The 27,346-nt window shown below is 39.3% G+C and overlaps 2 protein-coding genes across 3 annotated transcripts in view; one reads left to right on the top strand and one right to left on the bottom strand.

The window, feature by feature from the left end:
* Positions 1-6,312, top strand: part of LOC120637415 (fibronectin type-III domain-containing protein 3a) — an 86,492-nt gene extending 80,180 nt beyond the window's left edge. For both annotated transcript variants that reach the window (XM_039909250.1, XM_039909251.1), the window contains 2 exons: positions 37-2,224; positions 2,992-6,312. In XM_039909250.1, coding sequence (XP_039765184.1) covers positions 37-2,224; positions 2,992-3,273 — 2,470 coding nt within the window. In that variant the 3' untranslated portion in view covers positions 3,274-6,312. The remainder of the gene's footprint in view (positions 1-36; positions 2,225-2,991) is intronic.
* Positions 6,313-8,845: 2,533 nt separating this feature from the next.
* LOC120637312 (protein eyes shut) lies at positions 8,846-26,361 on the bottom strand. The gene is made up of 21 exons (XM_039909092.1): positions 26,228-26,361; positions 25,581-25,729; positions 24,621-24,851; positions 24,370-24,483; positions 24,042-24,210; positions 22,518-23,490; positions 22,119-22,432; positions 21,672-21,861; positions 20,354-20,505; positions 19,616-19,752; positions 18,612-18,863; positions 18,237-18,410; positions 17,675-17,888; positions 16,908-17,065; positions 15,814-16,014; positions 14,632-14,817; positions 13,945-14,073; positions 12,669-12,842; positions 10,613-10,782; positions 9,415-9,691; positions 8,846-9,006 (listed from the first exon to the last, which is right to left on the bottom strand). The coding sequence occupies exons 1-21, from the start codon at positions 26,359-26,361 to the stop codon at positions 8,846-8,848; spliced, it is 4,659 nt and encodes a 1,552-aa protein (XP_039765026.1).
* Positions 26,362-27,346: the final 985 nt, after the last annotated feature.

The raw sequence follows: 27,346 nt of genomic DNA, 5'->3' as shown, positions 1-27,346 counted from the left end.
AAAAATACAAGTACGATATGTATGTATTTGTTATAGAGTTCGGGATCTGCGGCCCGGGTGCGAGTACTCGGTGTGCTTGCAAATCCGAGCGGGCGAGGTGACCGGCGCGGCGAGTGAAGCCGCCACCTTCCGCGCACCCGCCGCGCCGCCCGACCGCCTGCCCGCCGCGCGCGTGGTGCAGCGCACGCGCAGCTCGCTACTGCTGCGGTGGGCCTCGGCCGCCGACAACGGCGCGCGCGTTACGCACTACGTCCTGGAGATGGACTCCGGCGACGGGTTCAAGGAGCTGACGCGGCCGCGCACGCGGCAGCACACCGTCAACAACCTGCGACCGCAGACTCGATACCGCTTCCGCATAGCCGCTGTGAACCAGTGCGGCCGCGGCGAGTGGAGCGACGAGGCGGTCGTGTGGTCGGCAGGGTCGCCGCCGCCCGCGCCCGCGCCCCCCGCGCTCCTCACCGCCGCGTCCACCTCCCTGGCGCTAGGCTGGGAGCGGAGCGCCGCGGAGGAGTTCACTCTCCAGATGGACGACTTCGCGCGAGGTCACGGCTTCCTTCCAGTCTACTCTGGATCAGAATGCGCTTACGTTTGTGAAGGTCTCCGAAGGGCCACCGATTACCGTTTTCGTCTCAGGTGCGAAAATGTCGACGGCCAGGGTCCTTGGTCAACGGAGGTCTCGTACCGAACGCTTCCCGAACGACCGTACCCGCCCGGGCGTCCCGCAACCCGCGGCAAGATTCACTCTCGCGCCTTCCGCCTGAGGTGGGAGCCGCCGACGGAGGACGGCGGAGCCGCAATCGAGTCGTACACGCTAGAGCTCGACGGCGGCGAGGGCTACAAGTGCGTGTACCGCGGGCCGGAGCGCGAGGCGCTGTGCGATCGCCTGTTGCCCGGCCAGCAGTACCAGGCGCGCGTGCGCTGCTCCAATGTGGCGGGCGACAGCGACTGGGCGCACTCGGACGCCGTGCTCGTGACGGACGCTGCCCCGCCCTCCTTCTGTGCCGCCCCGCAGTTGGTCTCTGAGCCCCGCGCCACGCAAGTCTCCGTGCGCTGGGAGTCGCCCGACTGTATCGGCGGTTCGCCCCTAACCCAGTACCGTCTCGACCTCACCGACATGGATGGCGTGTTGCGATTGGCCTACGCCGGCCTGGATACCGAAGCCATCATTCGGGAATTGATTCCGGGACGCGAGTATAAAGTGTGGGTGACGCCTTGCAATAAAGTGGGCTCGGGTCCACCGTCTCCATTGCTCAAATTCACGACGGCGTGCGCCCCTCCCGACGCTCCCGAGGCGCCCGTCGTGGAGGTGCTAAGTCCGCGGATCGTTCGCGTCCAGTGGACCGCCCCCGCGAACAACGGATCACCCATAGCAGATTTTCGACTGGAGGCGAGCGCGGCAAACGTCGACTACGCCGAGGTTTACCGCGGTTTGGAAACTGTTTGCACTGTAACGAATTTAACTCCGTTCACACCTTACTTCTTCCGCGTGCGCGCGTGCAACGCGGCCGGGCGCGGGGCTTGGTCGGCGGCGCGCGACGCGCTGACACCGCGCGCGCCGCCCGCCGCGCCCGCCGGCCTGCGCCACGACGCCACGGCGGACTCGATGCGTTTGCACTGGCGCGTTCCCGAATGCCACGGAGCCGAAGTTTTGCGATATCGAGTGGAGGTCGACGACGCCGCCTTCGAAACCGAAGGGGCGACGCCGGAGCGCCTCGTCGAGGGACTCGCTCCGGACACAGTGTACCGCGTGCGCGTCGCCGCTTACAACGAACTCGGCCTCGGCGACTGGTCGGAGGAAGCGAGTGCGGCCACTCGCCCGCGGCCGCCTGATCCCCCCGTGCTTCGGTGCGCGCAGGCCGCGCACAACCACCTGCGCCTCGAGTGGGACGCCATGGAGGGCGCGCAGTACTGCGTGGAGATGCGCGCGCCAGACGCTCGCGAGTTCCGGCCCGTCTACCGCGGCTGCGCGCACTCGTGTAAGGTGAAGAAGCTGCGCGAGGCGACCTCGTACACGTTCCGGATACGAGCCAGCGACGAGCGCGGCGGGCGCGGCGCCTGGTCGGCGGGCACGGTGGTGCGCACAGCGGCCGCGCCACCGCCCGCGCCGCCCGCGCCCTGCGTCACGCTGCTGCCGCCGCGCGCCGCGCTCGTCAGCTGGGAGCCAGTGGACGACGCGGACTACGTGCTGCAGTGCGCCCGCGGCAAGGAAGCCGTGTTCAAAGAGGTAACGACCGATTACTGTTTCCTTCACATGAGTAGATGTAAAGTATTCTGCTGTTCAGAGTTTTTTTGAAGTGAAACTTCTTTAGAATCATTGTGATTTCAAACCGGATGCAACGCAAAAAACGACAGGTAAGTGACACAAATACAAAAATGTGTAGCATTTAGCCGGCGAGAGAATGACATAGAACACATGTGTTCAATGCATATGTTTGTCAATCAACAGGTTACAACAACAACTGTTATAAAACTAAACAAAAAATGAAAAAACATATAAATGTAATATTGTAGACCCACTTAAAGACTGACACAACTTGCGAATACAAACTATATTGTCAGTTAGAAGGAGAAAAAACGATTAAGAGAGACATGAGAGTACTTATAAGCTGTAAGATCCATCAGGCACATAAACTAGACGAATCTAGCACCGCGAACAAAAACATACATTTAGGATAAATTAAAAAAACAAATACTTAAATTATATATAAAATAATATTAAAAATGTTGACAATATATACTATAGAATAAAACTAGCTAAACTAACACAAAAAAGAGCAAAGGAAAAAAATAACTAAGTTTAAACAGTACCACAGTATTGCGATAGGAAGTGGTCCTTTAGTTTTTTTTTTAAATACAGGAAGACTATCCCCTATTATGTCTATGTCAAACACTTTATTAATTGGAGTGGCCTTAAGTCCAGTAGTGAACAGTACAGGCTATCGATTATAATGTTCTAAAAACTTAAGTAATGCTAAGCGGGGTTGTTGGCAGGTGTACGCGGGCGCCGCCAGCCAGTTCCAGCTGGAGGAGCTGGAGCACGGCGCGGAGCTGGCGCTGCGCGTGTGCGCCGTGCGCGCGGGGCTGGCGGGCGCGTGGTCGGGAGCGGCGCGCGCGCACGTGCCGGTGGCGCCGCCGCCCGCGCGCCTGCGCAAGCCGCGAGCCGCGCGCGCGCTGTCGCCGCGCCACGCCGCGCTGCTGATGGCGGCGGGCTTCCTGCTGCTGGCCGTGCTGGTGGCGGTGCTGGTGCAGCGGCTGGTGGAGCCGCGGCCGTGACGCGAACTGACGGCGACGCTCCCGCGAGCACTCGCCTGCCTCCACAGCACGCCTGTGCCATCGGCTACGACGATATACGAATTTGGCGAGCTCGATCGTGCCTGCGTCCGATCGTGGCGATGCGAGTGCAATTATCATCTAAAGTATCTCGATGAGTTTTGCGCCGTCGATACGAGAGGGCTCCGCCCGAACCCGTATAGCTCGACCGACCGAAATTTACCTCGCCGTTCCGATGACGCGAACCACTCGCTTGTGTATCCCGAAGGCGTCAATATATTTATGTGTACATAGTAGATATTAAAGATGTCAATGTACGTCGCCGCCATGAGATGTCGGCCGGCGCAAGGTGACGCTGACGTTCTCGTAGTTCTGATGTATCGGTTGGGCTTACGAGAAGGCGACGAGTAGCCGAGTTCGGTGCGATCGTGTACTATCGATGTTACTGACCACATCCTTTAAGGCCTAGTGAAATATGTTTTATAATTTTATTATGGGAATATTTTATATTAAAAATTATTGTAAAATATTAATAGAGTATATATTTTCGGGGCTGCCATTCTGAATTTTTATTAGGAAATGTTACGAACTACGCCTTATCGTATCTGTAATTTTTCACAGATCTTCATATCTAGTCTATGCTATTATCTTTCATTTATTTCGTTAGCCGTTCCACTGAACGTACTGTATACTTAAAATATTATTTACACGAAAACAGTATGTACAATTTATAATTGGAAAATTTTATTTATCGTCGCGCGAAGTGTACTTGCGAATGACCTCTGTCAGTATTTCTGGGGCCGTATCTTCACAATACATTTGATATTTTTATAAAAGAATCAATCGCTCTGTTGCATGTTTTGTATCATATTTAAGTATAGCAAGTTAGCAACCAAGGTGCTCTAATATTAATGTTCTGTTCCGAGGGTCAAGGCCCCTCGCCTGCAACGAGTTTCCAGTGTGCGTGCTGTGATCACTTCCTTATGCGAATGAGACTGATTTTAAAAGTAAATGCTTTGTCTACATGATTGTTTCCAATGCTGTCTTTCGTTTTGACAACGTTTGTAACACGCGATCAGCTGACCCTTCGCTCCGAGGAGAGAAGGGTCCGCGGTACAGAGGAGTCCCTAGACTCGGCCGCTGTTTGTATACTCCCAATAAATAATATTGTATAACCATAATTATTATGTACCTTCCAAGTTTTATTGTCGATAGTGTTTAATTTGTTTTTATTATAATAGAACATGACGTTTATTTGATGACATTATGTAATATAGATTAAATTGTTTATGAATTTAGAGATTATAAATTTATTGAGATTGTTACCACCCGGTGTATCGATAGGGAAATGTCAGATTTGACCTTATTTCTAAGAAATAACTGTGTTCGAAAAAAAATTAAAAAAAAAAAATTAGAACGATCCCTTAATCGTGTTTGTTAATTTAATTAATCAATATTTAGGAAAATGTTAACTGACTACGATCTAATTATATTTTAAATGAATTATTTTCACTGTAGATAAGCAGAGTATCTTTTTTAATTGTATTCAATTATACGAATTATAGTAAAAAAGTGCATATGGGATTTTACATTGATGTTTCTAAGTGTCATTAATATTCACATATAAATGTTGATTATAAAGTATTTGTGAAGTAATGTCATGTTAATATAATAGTAACCTTGAATATTGTTATTGCATAGGCCTTGCGTTCAATGTCCGCTATCTGAGCCGTCGTTGTAATGTTTATATTTTGTCATGGACAGCCTTTTATATGCACGAATTTATGCTTATAATACGTCTTTAATGGTAACATTATTCTGTGATCATCTTATTCTGTTCATTCTATATATTATATTTAATTATTATCAGATACATTCCTAATTTCGTTTCTCTCTTTCAAGACATTATTCGTTATTACTGCGGAGAATTTTGTCGCTTCGTGCCACACGTAAACAAAAACGTAAGCACAGCTTACTGGCATGTAATGTGCAAAGGGGCAGGTTAATTTTGTAATGTTTTAAATAATCCTGTTGTGCAATCTTCAATTTATTTATTGTATTGCTTAATATATAATATTTATTTTTTAGAAATTATATAAATGAATATATTATATAGGGTCGTGTAAATTTGAGGAATCGATGTTCCTAAATGTATTGAATGTTTCGTACGATACACCAATCGCAAGCTAAATTGTAATACAGTAAAGCATTCCAACTTTGAATTCCACTTTGTAAATAGGCCTAAACTCTACATTTGTCCACACAATAGCATTTATTATGCTTTTGTGTGGTAATGTAAATAACTCTGGTGTTTCAGAGCTTGGTGTGTTCAAGCTGTGCACCAAGTTTACGTTTTTAAGTTAATACTCTATTTTGTCAATGGTGTATGGATTTTAAATCTCAAGACGTTATGGTCGTCTGATAATTAACTGGACTCACGTGTCGTCTCAATACATGCAGGCGACTGCTGCGCCAATCACGTTTGTGAGTGCACGCATATAAATCAAATGTATGTATCCGATATGCCGCATCTGATGTACCACGTATGTAGTACCTATCCACGCATCACGGACACGACACTTAAGTCTAGTGTAAACCCAGCTTTACTCTAATACAATTGTGACTTTTGTTAAGAAAACTTATACTTGGGCACAGCTGTGTACGCCGACGGAAATAAATAAGGGTCTACGCACACAAGCAACTTGTGTCTACTACATTGCTTTGCCAAATCCAGTCTATAATCGAACGAGCACGGTTTCATGCATTCATAATAGCACCAGACGTATTGACTGAAGTCTTGGCATATATTTTGTGAGTCAAGAAACAGACTAACACCCACAAGTCGTCGAGTGCTACTAATGTGTTTCGAGGCTTACAATATTAATTTTGCCAGGCGTCGTGTAAAAGGAAGTAGAGTGATGTGCCGCTACTTCTAGGACCTCGGCGGACCGACGTTGGGACCAATATATCTAAAACATTTTTTCCTACTTTTTTTTTTACAACTGAAGTTAATTTGAACATACGTTGGCCTCGGGAGACTTATCTTTTATCTCTTTCCTACCTTTGGTTCCATGTAAGTTTTAAAAGTGAGAGACTTTATGGCTCATACGAAGCAAGCGTAAGCTGCAACGCGCCTTACACCGTAGCCGAGTAATTTCTCTATTAATTCGGGAGCAGGAATAGTTTTGATGACTAAAGTTGCTAGTGTGCTCGCGCTCTTAAAACTGTGTCTATACGGTTTTTTTAATTAATACATATTGATTAATGGGGATAATATCTCATATTGTATTTGTGTTTCAATTAGTAACGTATAACGAAATGTATATGTCTATAATATAATATTTGATGATGTTATGTATACAATTTATTAAACATGGATATATCAATAAAATTATATTTTGTGTACGATAATTTTTTTTTTCTTTTTTACTAACCACAATTATTGCATACCAAAAAGATTGCCTAATCTATACTTATAATAAAACTGTAAGTGGAAGATTTCTGTACATGTAAATTGTAATATATTTTAAATAGGTAAATGAATAAATAATATTTTGAAAATGTTGACCAGGGCATGCTTTAAATGGGAAGAATTTTTTTATAAATTTAACTTCATAGCTCCGTTAAATTTATTTTAATGAATGTCTGATAAATATTGTCAGAGATAAACGACATAACTCTTCACAGATAACAGCAAGTCACAAGGCATATGGGACAACGATCGAATGCATGCGTACCATCCTACTAATATTATAAATGCGAAAGTTTGTGAGAATGGATGTATGGATGGATGTTTGTTACGTTTTAACGCCACAACGAATGTACCGATTTGGCTACAATTTTCTTTCAAAATCCACGCAATTCGCCTTATAGATTGACGGGATTTTTTGGATAGGCATAGTTGAGGACCTGAAAAGTAACAAAGGCTACTTTCTGTCTGTCTTAGCGAAAAACTGAAAAACTATCGAACGGATTCTCATACGGTTTTCACCCATGAACAGAGTGATGTTTAGAGTAATCATTATTACCTACAAAAAAGTCCGGGAGGCTATATGTCTTTTAAAGTCTGTTAAGTCACAATAACTGCTTTTTATTGTAATTTGTCAATCAAAACACGGGCACAATCTCAAGATGGCGACCATGCGTACCCAATACACAAGCTACGCTTAATTTGGGGCTAGATGGCGATGTGTGTATTGTCGTAGTATATTTATATATATATATATGTATATACTATATATATATATATATATATATTTGAATGAAATGTATATATTTAAATATATCTAACAAAAAGCATGTGGACAAATAGGGTTCCGCCTCAGCACGAAGCCGCAGTGAGCTGCGGCGCTGGTTTTCAGGGGGACCCTATTTATTAAATAATGACAATATAAAATAACGACAATGCGTATATTACTCCTGAGAGACCAGACACGGATGGATATCAAACATATATCAAAATTGTTTTAATAAGAATAGGTCTAGCAAGCCGTGGTAATTATTTAATATATAATTCGATAATGAGAAATCATAGACAATATTTGATTAATAAAGAAGGTTTAATAAAAATGCACAAGTACCAAACCATATAGTGAATAAGTAGTTTACAAAAGGTAACATCACAAGACAAATATATGTAACTATAAAGACTAGAAAACTTTTGTACTATGAGTATTAATTTAAATATCTACACTTAAATTAGACTAATTTTATAACTAGAGTCCAGGCATGCTCGTAATTTTGTCATGTTCTTGACTTAATACTTAACTTAATTAGCCATTTGAATACTTAGGCCACTTTACATTTCATACTGTAGATGATCACGTAACTCTAGTGTTGCTTATTACTAGAGGTCAGGTTAATAGAGATGCCGCGAATAATCAGTATTCCGTAAGGCGAAAAGTCGATTTATTTTACATTAGAAACACTTAAATTGGTAATAAACTACGAATGAAAAAAAAAAAATGTCGTAAGTATTACTTTAGAAATAAATCCGGCTCGAAGGACCATTTTTGTAGAACGCTTAAATCAATTTAAAATCGATTCTGTTGGCGCCACAGTTCTTTTAGCTATAAAGCGCTGATATATCTGCGCAGTTATGTTCTTGGTGTTAAACCGAATTGAGAACGTATTTTTTATGTATAGGTATAACAAATACTTCATATCTATAGATCACAAAGTTACACCCACAAAAAATATAGACAAAAGCACAGTGTCTGTGTGTTTAACTATGCAAAACAATGACCTCTGATATTGTCACTGGACAATGGATTGGCTTTTGGCGCTTTGTTTTTATCTCCAATTGATTGTCCAAGAAACTGAAATTTACCAAAACACATTAACATTATTTCCAGGAACACTCGTATACCACATTGGGCGCTTCATATGGGGTCAAAATTCAAGCTGTCATTTGTTTAGAGGCAGCCAACTAAACTGATAGGTCTTCTTGAGATAGACGGACTTTGTAAATTACCTACCAATCTACTTATAATGTATCCTATCATTGAATAAGTTCGTACTATTATTTTTATATTATTATTATTATTTCCTAACATTAAATTTACTATAATACCATCTATAAAGTGGGAAACAATTGACATGATCGCACGTTTTCGCTGTACACTTCTGTGTAGTTGATCAAAAAGGTGTGTTCTCTCGTTGAAATTTTGTCGATGCAGCCCTTGAAGTTCTGGGGGAATATTTTTCGGGCAATAATGTCTTCGTTGGAAACACCCCCTGTAAATAGAACAGGATTATTAATTAGATCAAATAAAGGGTGTGACATACAGTCACACTGGATTGTAGGTATACTTACTGGTAGACTGATTTTCATTAAAGAAAATACAAATCGGGTCACAGACACACAGACGCACACACACACCCACACGCGCACACACACGCACGCTAACACACACACACACAATCACACACGCACGGACTGTGTTTCTGTGTGTGTGTGAGACACATCAAACATATAACATCTCATCGTTTTTACGTCTGGGGTTAAAATCTTTAATTTCGTGTATATTAACTTGGGTCACCTCATGTTTTTGTAAGTGAAGCGGTATGTATTCTTTGTTAGAAAGACGCTTACTAAGCAAAAAACTGTTTGACGTTGAAATTTAAACAAAATAAGTTTCTCACCAACATATAAATCCAAATCTTCATAATCCTTCTCGCTCAAGCACTGCTCCTCTATGTAGGACCTTCCATCGACAATCAAGGTGATATTATTAACCAGTGTCAGCACTATCGAATGCCATTCGCTATCTGCCATGAACCCAGCTTGAACCAAACTAGATAGCAGTTTGGGGGGCAGCGGGAAGTATTCTGATTTTCGTTTACTCGAGTTATTGCAGTGTAGAGACCACGTAAGTTCTAAGTAGCCATTTGCGAGGCCTAGACCAAGAAAATCGCTTCCCTATAAAAAAATATATTAGTTAGACAACGACACCGAGAGATAAGATGAAATGAAAAATGAAATGAAAATACATTGTATTGTACACCTAAAAATATGAAATTATAAACAAAAAAAACACTAAATATAACACACAGGTACAATCTGCTTGTTAAGGGAGCGTACATAAATTACGTGAGGTGTTTTCTTAATTTATTTGGACCCTCCCTCCCCCCTGCTGAGATGTCGTGAGATTTTATTCAACCCCCTGTCCCATCCCCCATCTCCCAATCTTACATGAGATTTTTCTAAATGCGGGTTTCTTACGTAAACGCGTTGGATTGTTATTGTACAAAGACCAATGAACCCCCCCCCCCCCCCCCCCCCTCAAACATCTCACTTATTTTTATGAACGCCCCCTAATAATCAGTGACGTGCACAGAGGGTATGCACATTGCACAGGGTATGCAGATGATATAAAATGAACAAAATCTGCAATACGAGTTATAAAGGATAGGCATTGTAAGATATATAACCCTCAAGTATTTATAACTCTTACTGGAGATTTACGTCATTCTATATCATCTGCTTTCCCTGTGCATACCCTCTATGCAAGCCACTGCTAATAATGGTCCGATTCAAACTTTATGTCGTCGTGGAAGTCAGCTGCGAGTGTACCTACGAAACAAACGAAGTTCGAGAAGTAATAAAGTTTAAATCGGACAGTTATAGTTACAAGTATATTTATTCCAATACCTCTGGGTATAACTCGTAATAACTGCTTATATACCTAACATTTGATTTGACTCTACATGCATCAAAATCAGTCGGATTGGATATACCTAGCTTGTTTCTGCCTAGAAAACATCTGCTCAAGGCGCAATTCATGTAAAATAAAAATAATTTTGTATAGATAAAAACTACAGAGAAAAAAAAATAGGTTACCATATTGATCCAAAATAACAGGCCATTAGGATCAGCTGTGGTGAAGTTAAAGGCAAGGTAGGAGGGTCGAGATGGCGCCGAATTTAGTATCTGCTCACTTCTCCCGGGAACTATGCGGTTTAGTGACATCATAGCCTCACCGTCGAATTGTGGTATTGTGATGTTTATATCTGTAATATATTTTAAGTGACATTTTAAAGTTTAGATACGTGTAAGACAATAAAACCACTTTAGCAACGAGATAAAAAAACGTCCTGTAGCACAGAGGTCGGGACGTTATTTACCATGCGGCGACCATTTTGATAATTTAGGTTGGGCAGATTTTGATGAAGTTTCCCCAAAATCTGATCATGCCTAGATGTAATTCTTACAAAGTCCTTAGTTTCACTGTAAAAATTTCTGCGAAATTGTTTCAGCAGTTAATTTTTTTAATATTTTAAAGGCTATTGTTCAAAACATGAGCTGTATAAGGGTCAGATATTTCGTAAACACAAACGAACAGTTTATCTCTAAATAAATGAATGAACCCACTTTTATTGCACTCTTTACAAAATTACAGAGTAAAGAAAAAAATACAACGCATATATAATATGGCGTCCTTATCGCTACCCGTCTCTTATTGAATGGTGTAAGTAAATACTAACCTAAAAAGGGCCTCGGGGAAAAATCTAATCAAATCTCAAACAAATATATGAAATTCAGAATGAACGGAATTGGATTCTTATATCTTACTTTTTTTTTTTTATCTATCGAAGTCGAAGTTTTTTAAATATCGATACGATAAACATGGATGAATACTTTTTGACCTTTGCTGCATCCCTAATATCAACTGTTGGTTCCTTGTTGGCTTATTTTTTTTTGAAGGCTGTATTAAGAAAATTATAGACCAAGGATTTACAGCCGCTAAAACAGCATTTTTTTTTTAAAACTCATAAGTCGAAACCACTTGTTCTATCGGGCTGCAGAGCATGGGTTTTTATAAGATTACTATCTGTTGCCCACGTTCTTTGTCCGCGTTTATTACGGTTTTTTTAGAAACGTCGTCTGTTTTCCTGGGATAAAAAGTAGCTTTTTTTACTCCCCAACCTTTCAACTAACTTTAAACCAACAATAAGCGCGATAAGTAAGTTCAAACAAACAAACACGCTTTAATATAATACTAGCTAGTATAAAGTATTCTCTCCTAGAAAGAAAATTGAGAACTTCGGCGACCTAAATCTCTCCGTACCTCATTTTTGTTAGTTTGGACATTTGTCTGCCTTGACTCGTTTTGGATCGGGCCGCTAACTTTTCCAAGTTATGTGCGTTTCAAGCAATTAAAATATAACTTGCTTCAAAGGTGAAGGAAAACATCGCGAGGAAACCAGCATGTCTGAGAGTTCTCTATAATGTTCTCAAAGGTGTGTGGAGTCTACCAAACCACATTGGGCCAGCGTGATGGTACGGCCTTAATCTCTTCTCATTATGGGAGAAGAGCTGTACCAGTAGTGGGTCTGTAATGGATTGATATGATGCTGTACGGAAGCTATGGTGATGCGCATCATGCGCTCAACCGTACCAATAAGAAGATCTTCCTCCGCGCAGGTGATCGTGCTATGGGACCGAGGTCCGACCGAGGTTGACGACCTCCCTGGCGGAACGGTGAGCGCTATGAATCTAAGTAGGAGGTCCCGGGTTCGATGCCTTGCAGGGGAAATTTGGGAATTTATAATGTCTGGTCTGGTGGGAGGCTTTGGCCGTGTTTAGTTACCACCCTACCGACAAATACGTACCGCTAAGCGATTTAGTTTTCCGGTGCGATGCTGCGTTGAAACCGATTAGGGGTACAGGTTAGCCCGCTACCATCTTAGACTGCATCATCACTTACCAGGGGTGAGATTGCAGTCAAGGGCTAATTTGTAGTGGAATAAAAAAATTAAAAAATCCTTTGGAAGGTGTATCTATATATTAGGTAAATTTTTGTGAACACTTCTTTAGCGCGATGCAGGATCTTTGTGGCGCCATTTAGTTTGGTTATGTGGAGACCGCCACAATGGTGATAACAAAATAAACTTACGTTGTTCGCATTGCAAGCCGGTTCGTCCCGCGGGACAAAAGCATCGTCCTCTGTAGCAGCGTCCCGAACCACACTCGTTTGTGCGGCAAGCGGAACGTCGGCACCTTAGACCACTACTACCTATGTTGGTACCACTGCATGCCGCTCCTTCGCAAGCTCCCACATTCTGGCCCTCTGAGTTAACAAAGTAACTATGAACTCAACTCGTTCAAAAACTTGTGCGTCAACATTACTCGTTTTATTTTGACGCACATGGCACCACTTAGCTTTGTAAACGTAAAGAAAATGGCAGGCATTAAGTTTCATGTACATGATACTTTTTTTGTTATTGTGGAATAAAGATTTAAAACAAACATTCGTCCATATAGCCGAAAAGTCGACAGAAAAACTCAACTAATCTACTATATACTAACTAAACTACTTTTGGTCAGACTAGAGTCGATCCCAGCTCGTGATCCGTAGAGCATGTATTTGACGGCCTAGTGGCGCAGTGAGCAGCGACCCTGCTTTCTGAGTCCAAGGCCGTGGGTTCGATTCCCACAGCTGGAAAATGTTTGTGTGATGAGCATTAATGTTCTTCAGTGTCTGGGTGTTTATATGTATTTTATAAGTATTTATGTATATTATTCATAAAAATATTCATCATTCTGAGTAGGTACTCATAACACAAGCTACGCTTACTTTGGGGCTAGATGGCGATGTGTGCATTGTCGTAGTATATTTATTTATTTATTAACATGATAACTAACAGACCAACGAGGCAGTTATATACATATATAGTAATTGTTATCATTAGCCTATTTTATATCACTGCTGGGCATACTTAACTTAACATACTTATGCATAAAGCACTCAAACGTTGTGGGAAGGCATAAATATTGATTATTAATCTTACTAAAAAAAATGAATGAATGAATACACTTTTATTGTACACCACAAAAAGTACATAGAACAAAAAGAAAAGTATAACAAAACAACGTTTACAATTTGGCGGCCTTCTCGCTACGTAGCGATTTTTTCCAGGCACAAACAATGGCGAAAAAAAAAATTACATCCTTAAACTTTTTACTACAGCTAGGAATATATACCTAAGTTTAGTTTAAGGTTTACGAGTGTCGTTTCTTAAATAAATGCTAAACACACAATAGATACCTATTTTAGTATTCAGAACCTGTCGATTGTAGATAAATGGTTTAATCCCAAGAGAGCACTTTGGACATTGACATTTGAACGATGCCTTTGCTATGGTCTAGAATATTAAGGTTAGAAAAATTACCTTCTATGTTTTGTTCTTCCAAGGGTAGCAGTATATTGTTCACGTGGAAACTCCTAAAGCAGCCACTATATGACTCAGGGGGTCCAGACATAACGTCGAACGGTAATACAGCCAAATCTTGAGCACCACCTTGAGTAAATAACTTTGCTACGTTAAAAGACCAGAATTTTTCTAGCTAAACTCTTCTTCTCCTTTAATATAAACATGAGCCACGAACTCAGACGGCCTTTGTGGAAGCGATTCAATTTCCTTCTTTTTTTGAACACTATGCAAAGATCTCGTCCTGCAACATGCCAACCTCTATCCATCAACCTGAGAAGTTGTTGTTAAGCCTCATATGCCCTATAATTACACCGGCAAATACGCCCTTCAGAACATTGCAATAATGCTGCTTCGGCACCTTTCGACTGTGAGAGTTATGAAATGGCATTGCATACTATGGAAAATGGTCTGCTCTCTGGTGTTTCCAGCTAGCGATTTGGAGCTAGTAGGCACTTCAACCGCGCGATTTTTATTACTTGTTCGACAATGAATCTTAAAAACACCTGCATTGCGAATAAATTCCCTTGTGTCTTTTTGCAACTATTATGGAGTGACATACAACTGCACACTGCACCAAATATACACTACAAATTAAACACAAAGTTATTTAAAACTATCAGCAAGAATACATTTTTTGAAATATACCTAGGACTATAGAAGCTTCGCTGGCCGTGTGAGGGTAGGCATGGGCTAACATCGGTTCGGTACTTAAGGCACCGTCCACCCACACGTACAGTCGGTTGCCATAGCGTCCACACTTCACGCTGTGCCACTGGGACATTGATAGCACTACACCCGATCTGACCAGTGAAGTTAATCCAGACAGATGATCTGGAAGAGTCGTATTATCACATGACTGCTGAGCGGCAACATAAATAATAACAATAAAGTACCTAAGTATTATATTATTAATATTTGTATCGTACATTGTGTTTTCTATATGTGCCCAGTTGCCTGAAGCAAATAAATAAATAAATGCAATGCAATTTGATGGAGTTGAAATGTTACATGAATGTTTCAAATTTATTTCACTAAGCAAATTAATCGTCGGTGCCTATTCAAATTTCAAGTTTTGTTTTAATTTTTTTATTAGCATACTAACTTTTTTTACTAAAAATAAGTAATTGATATTTCTGTCAATTTCAACAAAGGCATGAAAATACAAACTTACACACATAACCCTAAAATCACCCTTTCGTAAAAAAGCTCTATAATGAATTGCTTTTACAATCATGAAATGTTGTTAATATTTGTTGTGAGGTTTTCCTAAGTCGTACATGCATTTGGAATTCATTTTTCTATCACTATCATCAGAACTTACGCATCAGAAATGCTTTCGATATATATATTTGAATTAGTAAGTTTAGAGTTTTGATTTTGAATTTGGGAGCTTTACTATATCAAGCCTTAAAATCCTCCTTAGCCTTAGTTTCAAGTTTGTTTAATTTTATTTAGTTACCTAATTTAAAGATCTCTTCTTTTTTTATTGTTTATGTTCTCATTGATATGTTCTTGTGTAGCGTGTAGGTACTCTATATGTTAATTCCTATGTGTTGTTCTTTTCTCAAATAAAAGATTAATTACTTTTAATATTATTAATCAAAGACAAAAGGCAAAACATTAAAAATAATACACCTACTTATTTCCATGCGATTTGTAAAGATATTGATAATGAAATCATACAAGTAGGTTGGTCCCTTTTCTCTGTCCCAGACGGAATATTAACGGGGCACTGACCTTGGCATGTCTGGCTCGATGTAAAAACGGAATGTCTAGCCAGGGTCGCTGAACACGAAATATTTATATCGATTATACTTGTGTACTTACCAGTCCACCGGTACTCCAATAGTCCACCTTGGAGGGAGAGCGCCGTATAAAAATGTGGTGTTTGCACAAAAATCACGATACCCCGTTCCTTAGCTGGTTTTATTTCTGCCTCAAAAGATAAACTGACGCTCGATATTGAACGCGGATAAAATTTTAAATATGACCGTGTTCCAGAGAATAACAGGTCTATCGGCATCAAATCTGGAACAGTGGAAAGTCTTTTTCAAATTATTAAGTTTAGGAGTTTTGAAAAAAGATAGTGAAATTCAATCCTGAGCAGTGTATGATATTATATTACGGAACAGGGTTTTACTGCGCCTTTGCAGTAAAACCCTGTGCCGTCAGGGCTAATGGAATGACACTCACTTGTGCCGTCACGCTAACGCTCTGGACCCTTTCTTGTATTCGTGCGCGGATACCACAGAAAAACTCTTCTTGTTTATTATATTTTATAATTATTAATTCATATTTTTTTTAATTATTAATTCTTATATTAACATAAATGTTTCACATCTATGGTTGTGAAGTGCCGACGATTTTTTTCTCATATAATGCAGATTTTTAGTTTCTAAACTTTTACTCTGGTAACAAAGTCCAATTCAACCTAAGACGCTATTTATATGTTGTTAACTTCCCAACTCCCCTTCTACATCGCATCAAGATGAAATGGGTAAGATACCTCACCCAATGGGTGGGTTTGACCATGATCACCACGCTGGGCAGATGGGTTTGGGATCGGAGTAGATGCTAGTAGTAGAACAAAGGACGCTGCTGCCTGCAGTCCGTTATAATTGAAATTTTAATAAAACCTTAATTACCAGCTAGAATTTAGGAAATCGATATACTTAAATGAATGACAAATGATAGTCTTTTATTTAGTACATACATCTTGTGTTGCATTTTGCAACGTCAATATTATTAATAAAGTAAATGAACTATAATGAAGAGCAAAAACGGTCAACGTTTAATAAACCCCCATTAAGTGATTGACCTGAGAGATTTAATGCATTAAAACGACAGAGTTAAACACGACAACAAAGAAATGCAAGTACAATAAACCCATTAGCGGTGTGAATTGATTCATTAGAACTGACCTTGTTCGCAGTGGAGGCCAGTTTTCCCGTAAGGACAGTCACACTGTGCGTCATCGAGAGAGATGACGCAGGCGCCTCGGCAGCGGTTACGAGAGCGGTCGCAGGGACTCTGTGTGCTGGCACATGTCGCACCGAACCATCCTTCGTTGCAAATGCACCTGTTTTTTAAAGGGCTCCATTTAAGGGCAATCCGTAGATAGCAGCAACCCACCATCGATTCAAATCCGCCGTTCACCGCGACCTCGTATTCAACGAGACGTGGCATCACAGAAAGTTCGCACAACCAGAATACCCAATAACTTGCAAATCTTGCAAATATCATGTGTATTTCGCAACTTATGTTTCTGTCTTTGGCATGATTGATTGCAAGGCGATTGCGCCGAGTATCTCCGAGATGAGATTCCAAGGCATCATCGATTTTGGACAAAATATGAAGCAAATTCTATCATTATGACCTGAGTTCCAACCTTTTCCACCTATGCCCGTAGCATTCTTCTTTTGACTCTAATCTAACTGTGATCTCACCAGATTTGTGGTCTAAAATGGATTTAAAATGGAAGCGCGGAAAGCTGAAAGGTCATTTATTCTGGCAGGGCGTTAATTGGTTTAGACTAGACCTGAGCTAATTTACATTTGGCGAAGCACACGCAGTATATAAGTTGCAACTTAAACATTTGAGCTACAACCTCGATTTCTATCTTCACTTAGAACTTTTGTTTACAATACATTTTTTAAGATTTAATAAATTACATAAGCAGTAGTCTTACCCATAAGTAGCTGGCGAGTGTATGCAAACTCCCCGAGGAGCATTGCAGGATTTAGCAGTGCACTGTGCAACTCCACACTGGCCAACGCCTCGTCCACCTACAGCCTTTCCAGTGCCGATAGCCTGCCCCCCTATTTCCCATATACATCCCCTCCATCCAGTATGTAGAGGCAGGTCATGGGGTAGATCGAGAAAGTCATCGGATGGGTGTCCACCTTCAAAATTATTTGACTATCATCAGAAGGCTTGAGGATCTAATCTTTGTATTTTTTTAAGGAATTCAAGCAACTATAAAAATATTACATTGAAAAGGAGAATGATCCAAAAAAATGCTTAGTATTTATTTTACTCCAAAATTCATAAAAAGAAAATCGGTGATTTTGAGACTTCCGATTCCGGCACTGTATATGTATGCACCAGTGAGTTTATAAAATAGTAACATCATCGACATAAACTACGTATATCTACACGTTTATCAAAATGTGGTACGCCGTACTCCGACAACTATTGTCGTCCGTAACAGGTTCACGAAAAGGCTATTAAAAATATACGAGTTACTTTACCAATAAATATGTAAGGAAGTAATGTCATGTTAGACCGGTGCGCTGGCGCATTGCCAGTGACGTTTTGTCTGCTGTCGATGAGCAAGCTAGCTGTTCGACCGCGACGCCAAACTCGGACAGTATGGCCCCCGCGTCGAGGGCCGAGGGCTCGCGAAGTAAAGATTCGACGAGGACCTGGCAAAAAAGAATGTATAGTTACGTCTAGTTGCTTAGCATTAAAAAATAAAAGTATCAGCGTCATGCGTACAGGATTATTGCAAGTACCCTTCTCTGGACGAGCTAAAACAATTTTTAAAGATTCAACCAAATCAGTTTGAACAACTAACTTTCAAGAAAAACCAAAATTCTAATGATTTTAAGTCCAAGTTGACTCACCGCTTCCCATATTCCACGTCAACATAATATAACCCTTTACGAAGGCCACAGCCAAGTGTTGACTTCTAGGATCATGTCTTCCGCTTTGTCCAACAAACGCCAGAAGAGATATTTGATCCATGTCATCAGTCTGGAATCGTAGGCGTAAATCGAAGCGATCCGAGTTCATGGCGGCAGAAGATAGGGGGTAAATAACGTATGAAGATTTTCCTGTTGCTATTGGGGCTAGAGACGGCCGCGTTATTTCCACATCTGTAATGCAAGTATATGATATTATTTTTATCTGTTTAAGATAATCTACGATGTCTCGATGTACGATGGATAGACGTCCTCGAACGAGAACCTGGAAACAAGCGGCAAAGAACCGTGGGTTATGGAACTCCGTACAAAAGACCTATGTCCAGCGGTGGACATCAATAAGTTCAAGTGATTTAAATAAAGATATATTCTTTGTAATTTCGTAATATTGAGTACGTTCTGAGTATTGTTCTCCCGAAAAAGCTGAAACTGTCAAAGAATTGTTTTCACCAAAAATATTTAAAGTTATGATAATTGTGTGGCTAAGTTTCAGGCATAAAATTGATAAGGCATATTTTTTATGCACGTACTCATCCAGCCATACAGTGTAAACGCCCTGCGTACGTCACACTTCACACCCACGGAAAGTTGCTAGCTCACAAACTCTTCCAATTTCTCCCATTTTATGGTAAACGTTTATAATAATAATAATTATTTATTCAGGTTAAAAATGATGGATAGGTACAATAATTACATGAATGCCCTAAGATTTTAGAAGTTTAGAACATTAGATGTAAAATAATTACTGTCAACTGCCAGTTTGAGAAACTTTTTGATGTTTCTATATTAATCGTGTACGCGATTTCTTAATTCTGTGGTCTCAGTACGAGTACTGAGACTTATTCAATTCTTGTATTCAAACTTGGCCTTGAACTTATTGAACCACCTAATCGGAAAAACGACTAAGGAAAGTATTGATGACTTACTATATTCGCAGAAAATACCATGCTTGCCGTACGGACACTGGCATATGAATCCACTACCAGGGTGGCGAACGCAGCTGCCTCCAGATTGACAGGGATTGTGGTCGCACACAGATTGATTGCAGTGATCTCCCATCCATCTGCAATATATTCACGCCTGAGGGTTGTGTCCGTAGTATCCACAGTTTTTTTTACTCCATTATAAGTTAGCCCTGGTTAGTAAGTGATGATGCAGCCTAAGATGGTAGAGGGCTAACCTGTTTGGGGTATCGTACCGGAAGCGGAACGCCTAATTCCTTGCAGCAGGCCTTGTCGGTTTGAAGTACGTATATCAACTGTGATTTCGCTTGAATTGTGCTAAAACCTTAAACTACTTATTTGTTCACAGAACAAGAAAATTAGACTAGTACCTAAAATTATTGTGGGGCAAATTGTAGAAAACAATCGTAATATTTTCTACGTTTTCAAAGTTACTGGTAGAGCTGAGGTGAGAAAAAAACCATGTACACATTTTTCATGTAACCAAAGCATGATAAATACCATGTATGGGCCCGGCTCTACTTGAATAAAGATATACGATTAGCACGCAAAACATTTGCCTAGCCTTGCTGTTATTCTCCAGGAAATTACAAAAGATTCATAAGACGTAAAAAACTAACTCCCTAGTTTAAAAAAAAAAATAAGTTAAAAGAAATGGTGAAAGAGAAGGAACCAAACTTAAATGGGTAAAAAGATTCTTACCCGTTAGCACAAGCACATTTGTAACTTTCGCCGTTGTCACTACAGGTACCGCCATTTATACACGGTGATGATAAACAAGACAGTGATGAACATTCAGTTACTTCTGCTGCATCGACTGCGTCGTCAAAAATTTCGCGTTTCTCTCCGTTGACCTTTAAATTAAGAATAAAGAAAATGACCTTTCAACCGAAAAACTTCACATACGCACACTTCCGTACGTATGCAATATGAAAAGACTTTCTTGGCGTAGATTTTTTTTTTTACCAAATAATTCGCGAACTTTTATTTAATTCTTTATTTGTACACCGCTATGAAGGTAGGAAAAGAAAAAAAACAATATAAATACAAAGACAGAAGTAGAATACAAAAGGCAGCCTTATCGCTTAGTAGCGATCTCTGCCAGGCAACCTTTTGATTAGGACAAGATGAGCGAGACCGGACAGGTGGTGTAAATTATTATAAACCTTCAAATAGCTAAATACAAATACATAAACAAAATTGCACAAATAAGAAAAATATAATAAATAAATATAAAAGTATAAACTAATATATACTCAATCATACATAAATACTTAAGATATATAGATAATAAAAATAAACATAAACAAGGTACTAAAAGTCGTCATTATAGTGCAAGATAATACGCTTTCACCGCGTTTTTAAGTTACAAGCGATTTTGCCTCACGTATATTTAGTGGGAGCGCATTCCACAATTCAATAGCTTTAATAGCTTAACTTTATTCCTTTAAGTAATAACTTTTTTAAACAATTTCTTTCTTCGCTTCATTATCTATAAAATTTTATTTACTATAAAAAAAAATGATCTTCTAAACCATTCCATTTATCCTAAGGTTGCCTGGAAGAGATCGCTACGAAGCGATAAGGCCTTTTGTATACTTCTTCGGCCTGTGTTTTTTTATTCCTCTTCAGTATTTTTATTTGTGTGCAAATAAAGAGTATAAATAAAAAAAAAACTTCTTTACCATTTTTTTTTAATCATTTGCTACCTAACATATTTTTCTAGTTTCTTGGATTTCTTTGATATTTATATCGACGATTTCTATAAATTTGCTTGAGTATCGACAGTGGCGTGCACAAGGTTTTTGACTAGGGTATGCATAAAGAAGGAAATGGAAAAATTCTTCTCCTTTATGAGACACAAAATGTTTAGGGTAGGATTTGCTTTTGTGCTTCTATGAAGTGCACGCCACTGAGTATAGAATATAAACGTCAGATACTTTCACTGTTAATTAGCATAATTAAGACACTCGGAATTATTGAATAAACCACGAATTAAAAAAAAATGGGAAACACTTACTACCAAATCTTTTATACATCCAACAAAGGGTTTGCTATAAGTAGTATTACTATTCGGCGTATTTCCAAAAGAGAGCACAGTGCTATTATCAATAGAGCTAATGTTGGCGATTTGTCCTCCACTCATAGCCACAGTGTCGTTTAGTCGAAGCGTGCCGTTACAATGCTTCTCTTCTAGATAAAGATCTAACCTGAAAATAGAATTATAAAATTAAATGAAAGTATTTTGTAAGATGAATTTAGCCAATTAAGAGACAGTATATTATTGTATCGTGAGAACCAATTGTAAAAAAATTAGGTGTACTCGTCAGAGAGGCTTGAAAACTAAGCGAATTTTCTGTAACATTAAAGTACTAGTAAAACTCGCTCACCTTTCTTTTTAGAGACAATTTCTGTACCCATTAAAAAACACTTTAAACTTTATTATATTTACTCTAAACTCTCTCACCTTGTTTCGATTCTCATCAAATATCCCTTATTCACGTAAGTTTTTAGCTCGCTCAGTAACATTGTCTGGTAACCGCAGGAAAATTCAAACTTAAGCAATCCTGATTCCATATACAGTTTCATGTATGCACCATCAGCTATATCCACGTGCATTATTTGACCATCAGTAATTAGTGTTTTTGCATTGAAACCTATACTCATTGACGTTGAGTTTTTAACGTGATGCGATATATAAGAATTTCCATCGAAAGCAGCTGATGTAATAATAGTTTTTTGTTCACAAAACCTTCCTCCATAATTAAAAGCACAGTGACACTATAAAAATGATATTATTTAAAAAACTTCAACTAAATGTAAAGTAAATTTGACAAGTAGTTTTATGGAACGTGTAGAAACTTACTCTGATACCGTGTAGACCATTGATACAAGTCCCATGATTATTGCAAAATGAATTGGTACATTCCGATTGAAACGTTGGCAATAGCTGTGTAGTAGCATCTACGTCAGTTAATTCCGTCGTTTCAGTGGTCGAAGCTTTGAATGTCACGAAATCTGTGGAATGTGTTGTATCTATGGGAGTATCTGTAAACATTTTGTCTGTTGTAACATCTCTTGGAGTTGTAGTACCCGTTGATGGTGTTGTATCCATTATTCTCGGAGATGAAGTATCATTTTCACTTTTCGTAGTTTTTACAGACGTCATGTCTTGGGGCATAGTAGGAGCTGGTAATTCTGTTATATCCTTGGAAGTTGTAATCGTCTCAGTGGTTGTTACTGTTAGTATAGGAGGTGGTAGATCTATAGTTGATACATTGACTTTAAGACATGCACCTGCACATTCAGTAGTAACTTCTGTCTTTGAACTGTCTACTTCTAAGGTTTCTCGTGTTATTTCTGTAACTATTTCTGTTATTGAATCTATTTTCAATGATGTTGATTGTACCTCTGATACAGTTGATTCTGTTTTCACTGTTGTCAAATCTCTATCTGTACCAGGTTTAGTTGCATTCATGCTTGAATCGGTTATAAGGACTGTAGTGTCCGTTGTTACAGCACCTGTAAACTTTTCTGTTGTAGTATCAGCTATGTTTGTAAAATTCATAGTTCCTGGAACTATTGTTATCGAAGTAGTCAAACCTGAACTCGTATTGTATTTAGTATAATCAATCGTTGAAATAGTGTCGATTGGTATAGATTCAGTAAACAATGTTGTAGTTAGCGATTCATTATAACTTGGTGTAGGGCTGACATATTCACATTCGTAAGTACCGTCTTCTAAAATAAGGCAATCACATAAAGTTCCGGTAAGTCTTGGAGGACAAGAGCAAGTGAAATTATCAACGCCATCGATGCAAGTACCGCCGTTCATACATCTAAAGACAAAAAATATTATAATAATAAAAATACTTAAGTATTCTTACTTTAAGTATTTCTTTTTTTTTTTTTGTTATCAATGGTCGGTATGTATTGTTTTCCGTGTATTTGTAAATATCCCAATGAGTAAATACATAATAATAATTACAAACTAACTTATGGGTATGGTACCCAAAATGCTGGCGCTACTGCCCCTTTGAATTGCTCTTGGGTCACCAGACGTCAAGACCAATTTTTGGGACACGATGTTTATAAAATTTTTCGTGTATTAACCTTGACCATGGGCCCAGAGGCTAAAACGCAAGCGCCGCAAAAACGTAGTAATTACAAAAAAACTGAGTATTTACGGCGCGTAAGCTACTGTATATTAAAAAGAATTACTCGGTAAATATCACTAAATATGCATACATTGCGGGCATTGATATTCTAGAAATTTGTGTGTATTTTTAAAAGGTATATATTATAAGTTTTTAAACTTTTAATCAGTAATTACTCTTGTGAGCAAATAACTCATAAAAACGAGTGCAAAAAAATAAAAATCTGTTAGAACCTGGGTCCCAGCAAGCATTCGTCGTATTGCAGTTCACATCTTTCTCCATGATAGTCAGGTACGCAATAGCAAATTCTTACTCCATCTTCAACGACGCACAAAGCATTGTTACTGCATGAATCCTCATCGCAAAACTCTATTTGAACCTCACAACTCTTGCCTGTGAAACCTAGGACCATGGAATCAGAATACAGTATATATTTTTGAAATTCTTTTTATTCAAATGTAATTAACTCAAAAAATCCTTAGTACTTATGTTTCTCAATTCACAAATAAAGCTTTTTGTAGATTTTCCTGTAGCTCTTTAAATATAAAATGGACAGTTTACCATAAGTGCAAGCACACATATAATCAGCATGTGCATCGATACATATTCCTCCATTCCTACAGGGATTCGATTGACATTCGTCGATTTGTTCCTCACACTTTGTACCCTCCCATCCTGAGAAAAATAAAAGTTCAATATTTTTTCTATCCGGGTCTCATAAAGAATAATTATTATTTAAAAAAATATATTGTACGTACTTTTGTCGATATATTAGAAAAACATTTTAAAGATATGATGTTAGTTACTTTTACCTGCTAAACATTTGCAGTAAAACTTATAGCCAGGCCCTTCAATGCATTCCCCTCCGTTATAGCATCGGACTTCTTCAGTGGAGTTGCATACGGCCACATCTAGTTCACAGTGTTCTCCAGAAAACCCTGGTATGCAATGGCATACGTACTCGTTCGTCATATCGATGCATGTGCCATTATTTAGACACGGGTTAGACTCACATTCATTGTAATTGGTCTCACAGCTGTCTCCTACATTTAAATAACATTATTAAGTATTGTTTGTTTGTACGCTATGAAAACGAACGTCCGCGCCGGTTCATGATGAAAAAGGCGTTGGCTACTTCAAAGACTGTACAACCGCAGTCTACATTAGTGTGTAGTGATTCTGAGTAGGTACAAAGACGACTTATACCTTTTCATAGTATTTTGATTTTCTATTGTTTCGTTATTGTAATTAAATATTGATAACTACACATGTAATTTAAATTGTAGTTTTGGGAGAGTTGCCGAATTGGCCTAATCTCGCTAACGTCTAGCTTTCGTCCAATTGTCTTACTCGCGCTGGTGCCCGAAATCTTAAGATGCCGATTGCCGAGTATACAGGTATCTACAAATTGGGTTCAAACAACTTATGGCTCTTTGGTTAAAGTACTGTTATTAGCTCTTTGGAGTTTTTCATAGCGAAATAAAAGATATATTCTTGGCCATATTTCTCATTAAACGGTAATCCACGTGGAAACTATTAAGTGAATTTTCTCTTCGGATAAATAAATAAAGTTACATCTAATGCGCAGTAGGGGTTTTTGCTACTTATATTAATTATTACTGATTATTTTACAGACAAATGTCACTTTTGTATTTATGTTTTATGCAACATTTGACAGCAAAGATCGCTAGATTTACGGCTGTCGCAAGCCTGTTGTGAGATACGAAATCACCCCGCCGCACCGGTCATGTCACGCTCTTATTGGCACTTACCTATAAATCCTTCAGGACAAGAGCAATTGTAGCTAGCCACACCGTCGATACACGTGCCCCCATTCTGACACGGGCCAGACCAGCATTCATCCCAGTTCGTCTGACACTGGACCCCCGTGTAACCGTCGATACAATAACAGGAATAGGTACTGAAAAGAAATTCGGTTCATTTAGGTATATGGAAACTGAAACTTGTGTTCGTAATTTAAAATAATAACGATATCTCCAAATCAAGTTCTTAGGCTTTCCCTACTAGTCTTATAAAGAAAATGTCAGGGACTTTTGTACATGGAAACAGAGCTAGACCATTAATTTGGAAATACATCAAAGTAGCTGTTTTCTGAGGTTTATCCAAAAAGTATCCGAGACGCTACCTCCTAGTATGAACTGAGGCCAAGTTGCATTGAAATATATTTCGTAGTTTCGGCGTGATACGCGGCCAAGATACAGATAGAAAGAGAGGCAGACAGACATACCGACAGACATACAAAAATGAAGCCAGTTTTGGCTTCAGTATGGAGTGCACTCCAAAAAATATCTTTGGGGTACAGAATTTGACCTGTTACAGTTTTATTAATAGTAAAGAACTGTAAACTGCGCATGACGTATGGAATATCTTTTTTTATGTGACATCTTCTGAAACTCACCTATTGAGATCGTCGAGACAAATGCCGTGTAAGCACGGGTTGGCAAGACAAGCGATCCCAGCTGACACCACAGGAACGATCACTAGCATCCACCAAATACATTGCATCTGCCTCTTATGCCCTTCTAGGGACATCTTATATGAGAAACTCTACAACAGGTTGCTAGGCTGCATAGTCGGACTTTCTCCACAATGAACTCCTTTATCTACTCATTAATACAATAAATTTAAACATACAAAGCCATTCATTATAAACTTTAATGATTACTCGTTAATACTGTAATCATTCGATGATTATTCTTTATGCTTTTATGAGTTAGAGATCAACTTTTTTTTTAAGTATGTGGAGCTACAAATAACTAAATTGAGGCTCTAAATTAATTTCGAAATCCGAACACCGGGTTAAACTCCATGTCTGCCACAAAACTTTGAATTTTCTAAATTGTTAGGCGCAAATCAATTTTCGAGCACTTTTAGTTGATTTCAAACAGCACTAAATAGGTCTCAGTTTAGGTGTGGTTTCCAGTTTACGTTTCTATGGAGACCGTAAACACAATACACACGGTCAATGGTGCCCTCTCCTGTATTGACAAAATTTTAAGAGCTGACCTCGTTACGATCCCATCACTTCTCATTTAAAAGTTTTTTGCTACATACCTAGTATTTTTGCATTTTGCATTGCATTAAACTGCATTAATACAACTGCAGTGTAATGCAATTATTATGCTTGTGATTAGCAGATATTAATAAAAATATTATGAAACAATCATAATGAACATAAATTCAAAGTATTCTTCTAAATAATGTATATAATCTCGATTCGACATCAGAAGATTGTTTCGTTATTAATTAAGTAGATGTACTGTTTTTTATGCTTCATAAGACGTAGTAATCGTAGAACATGTTTAAAATTCCCGCAATTTCCTCTATTATGATTTTAAACCTTTAGCCAACCAATAGGAACAGATCTATAACATCAGCCAATCAAAAGCCAGTCGTCTTGTTATCACAGAATGTCACATTGTTGAAAAAAGAATATTCGTTCGAAATCTTTCAATAGAATTTATATTTTATGTTGTTAATTCATCAAATAATTCTGTATAAGATATTAAATATTGCA

Source organism: Pararge aegeria, chromosome 3 (genome assembly GCF_905163445.1).
Source record: "Pararge aegeria chromosome 3, ilParAegt1.1, whole genome shotgun sequence".
Taxonomy (NCBI): Eukaryota; Metazoa; Arthropoda; class Insecta; order Lepidoptera; family Nymphalidae; genus Pararge; species Pararge aegeria.
This window is presented reverse-complemented; position numbering and strand designations above follow the sequence as displayed.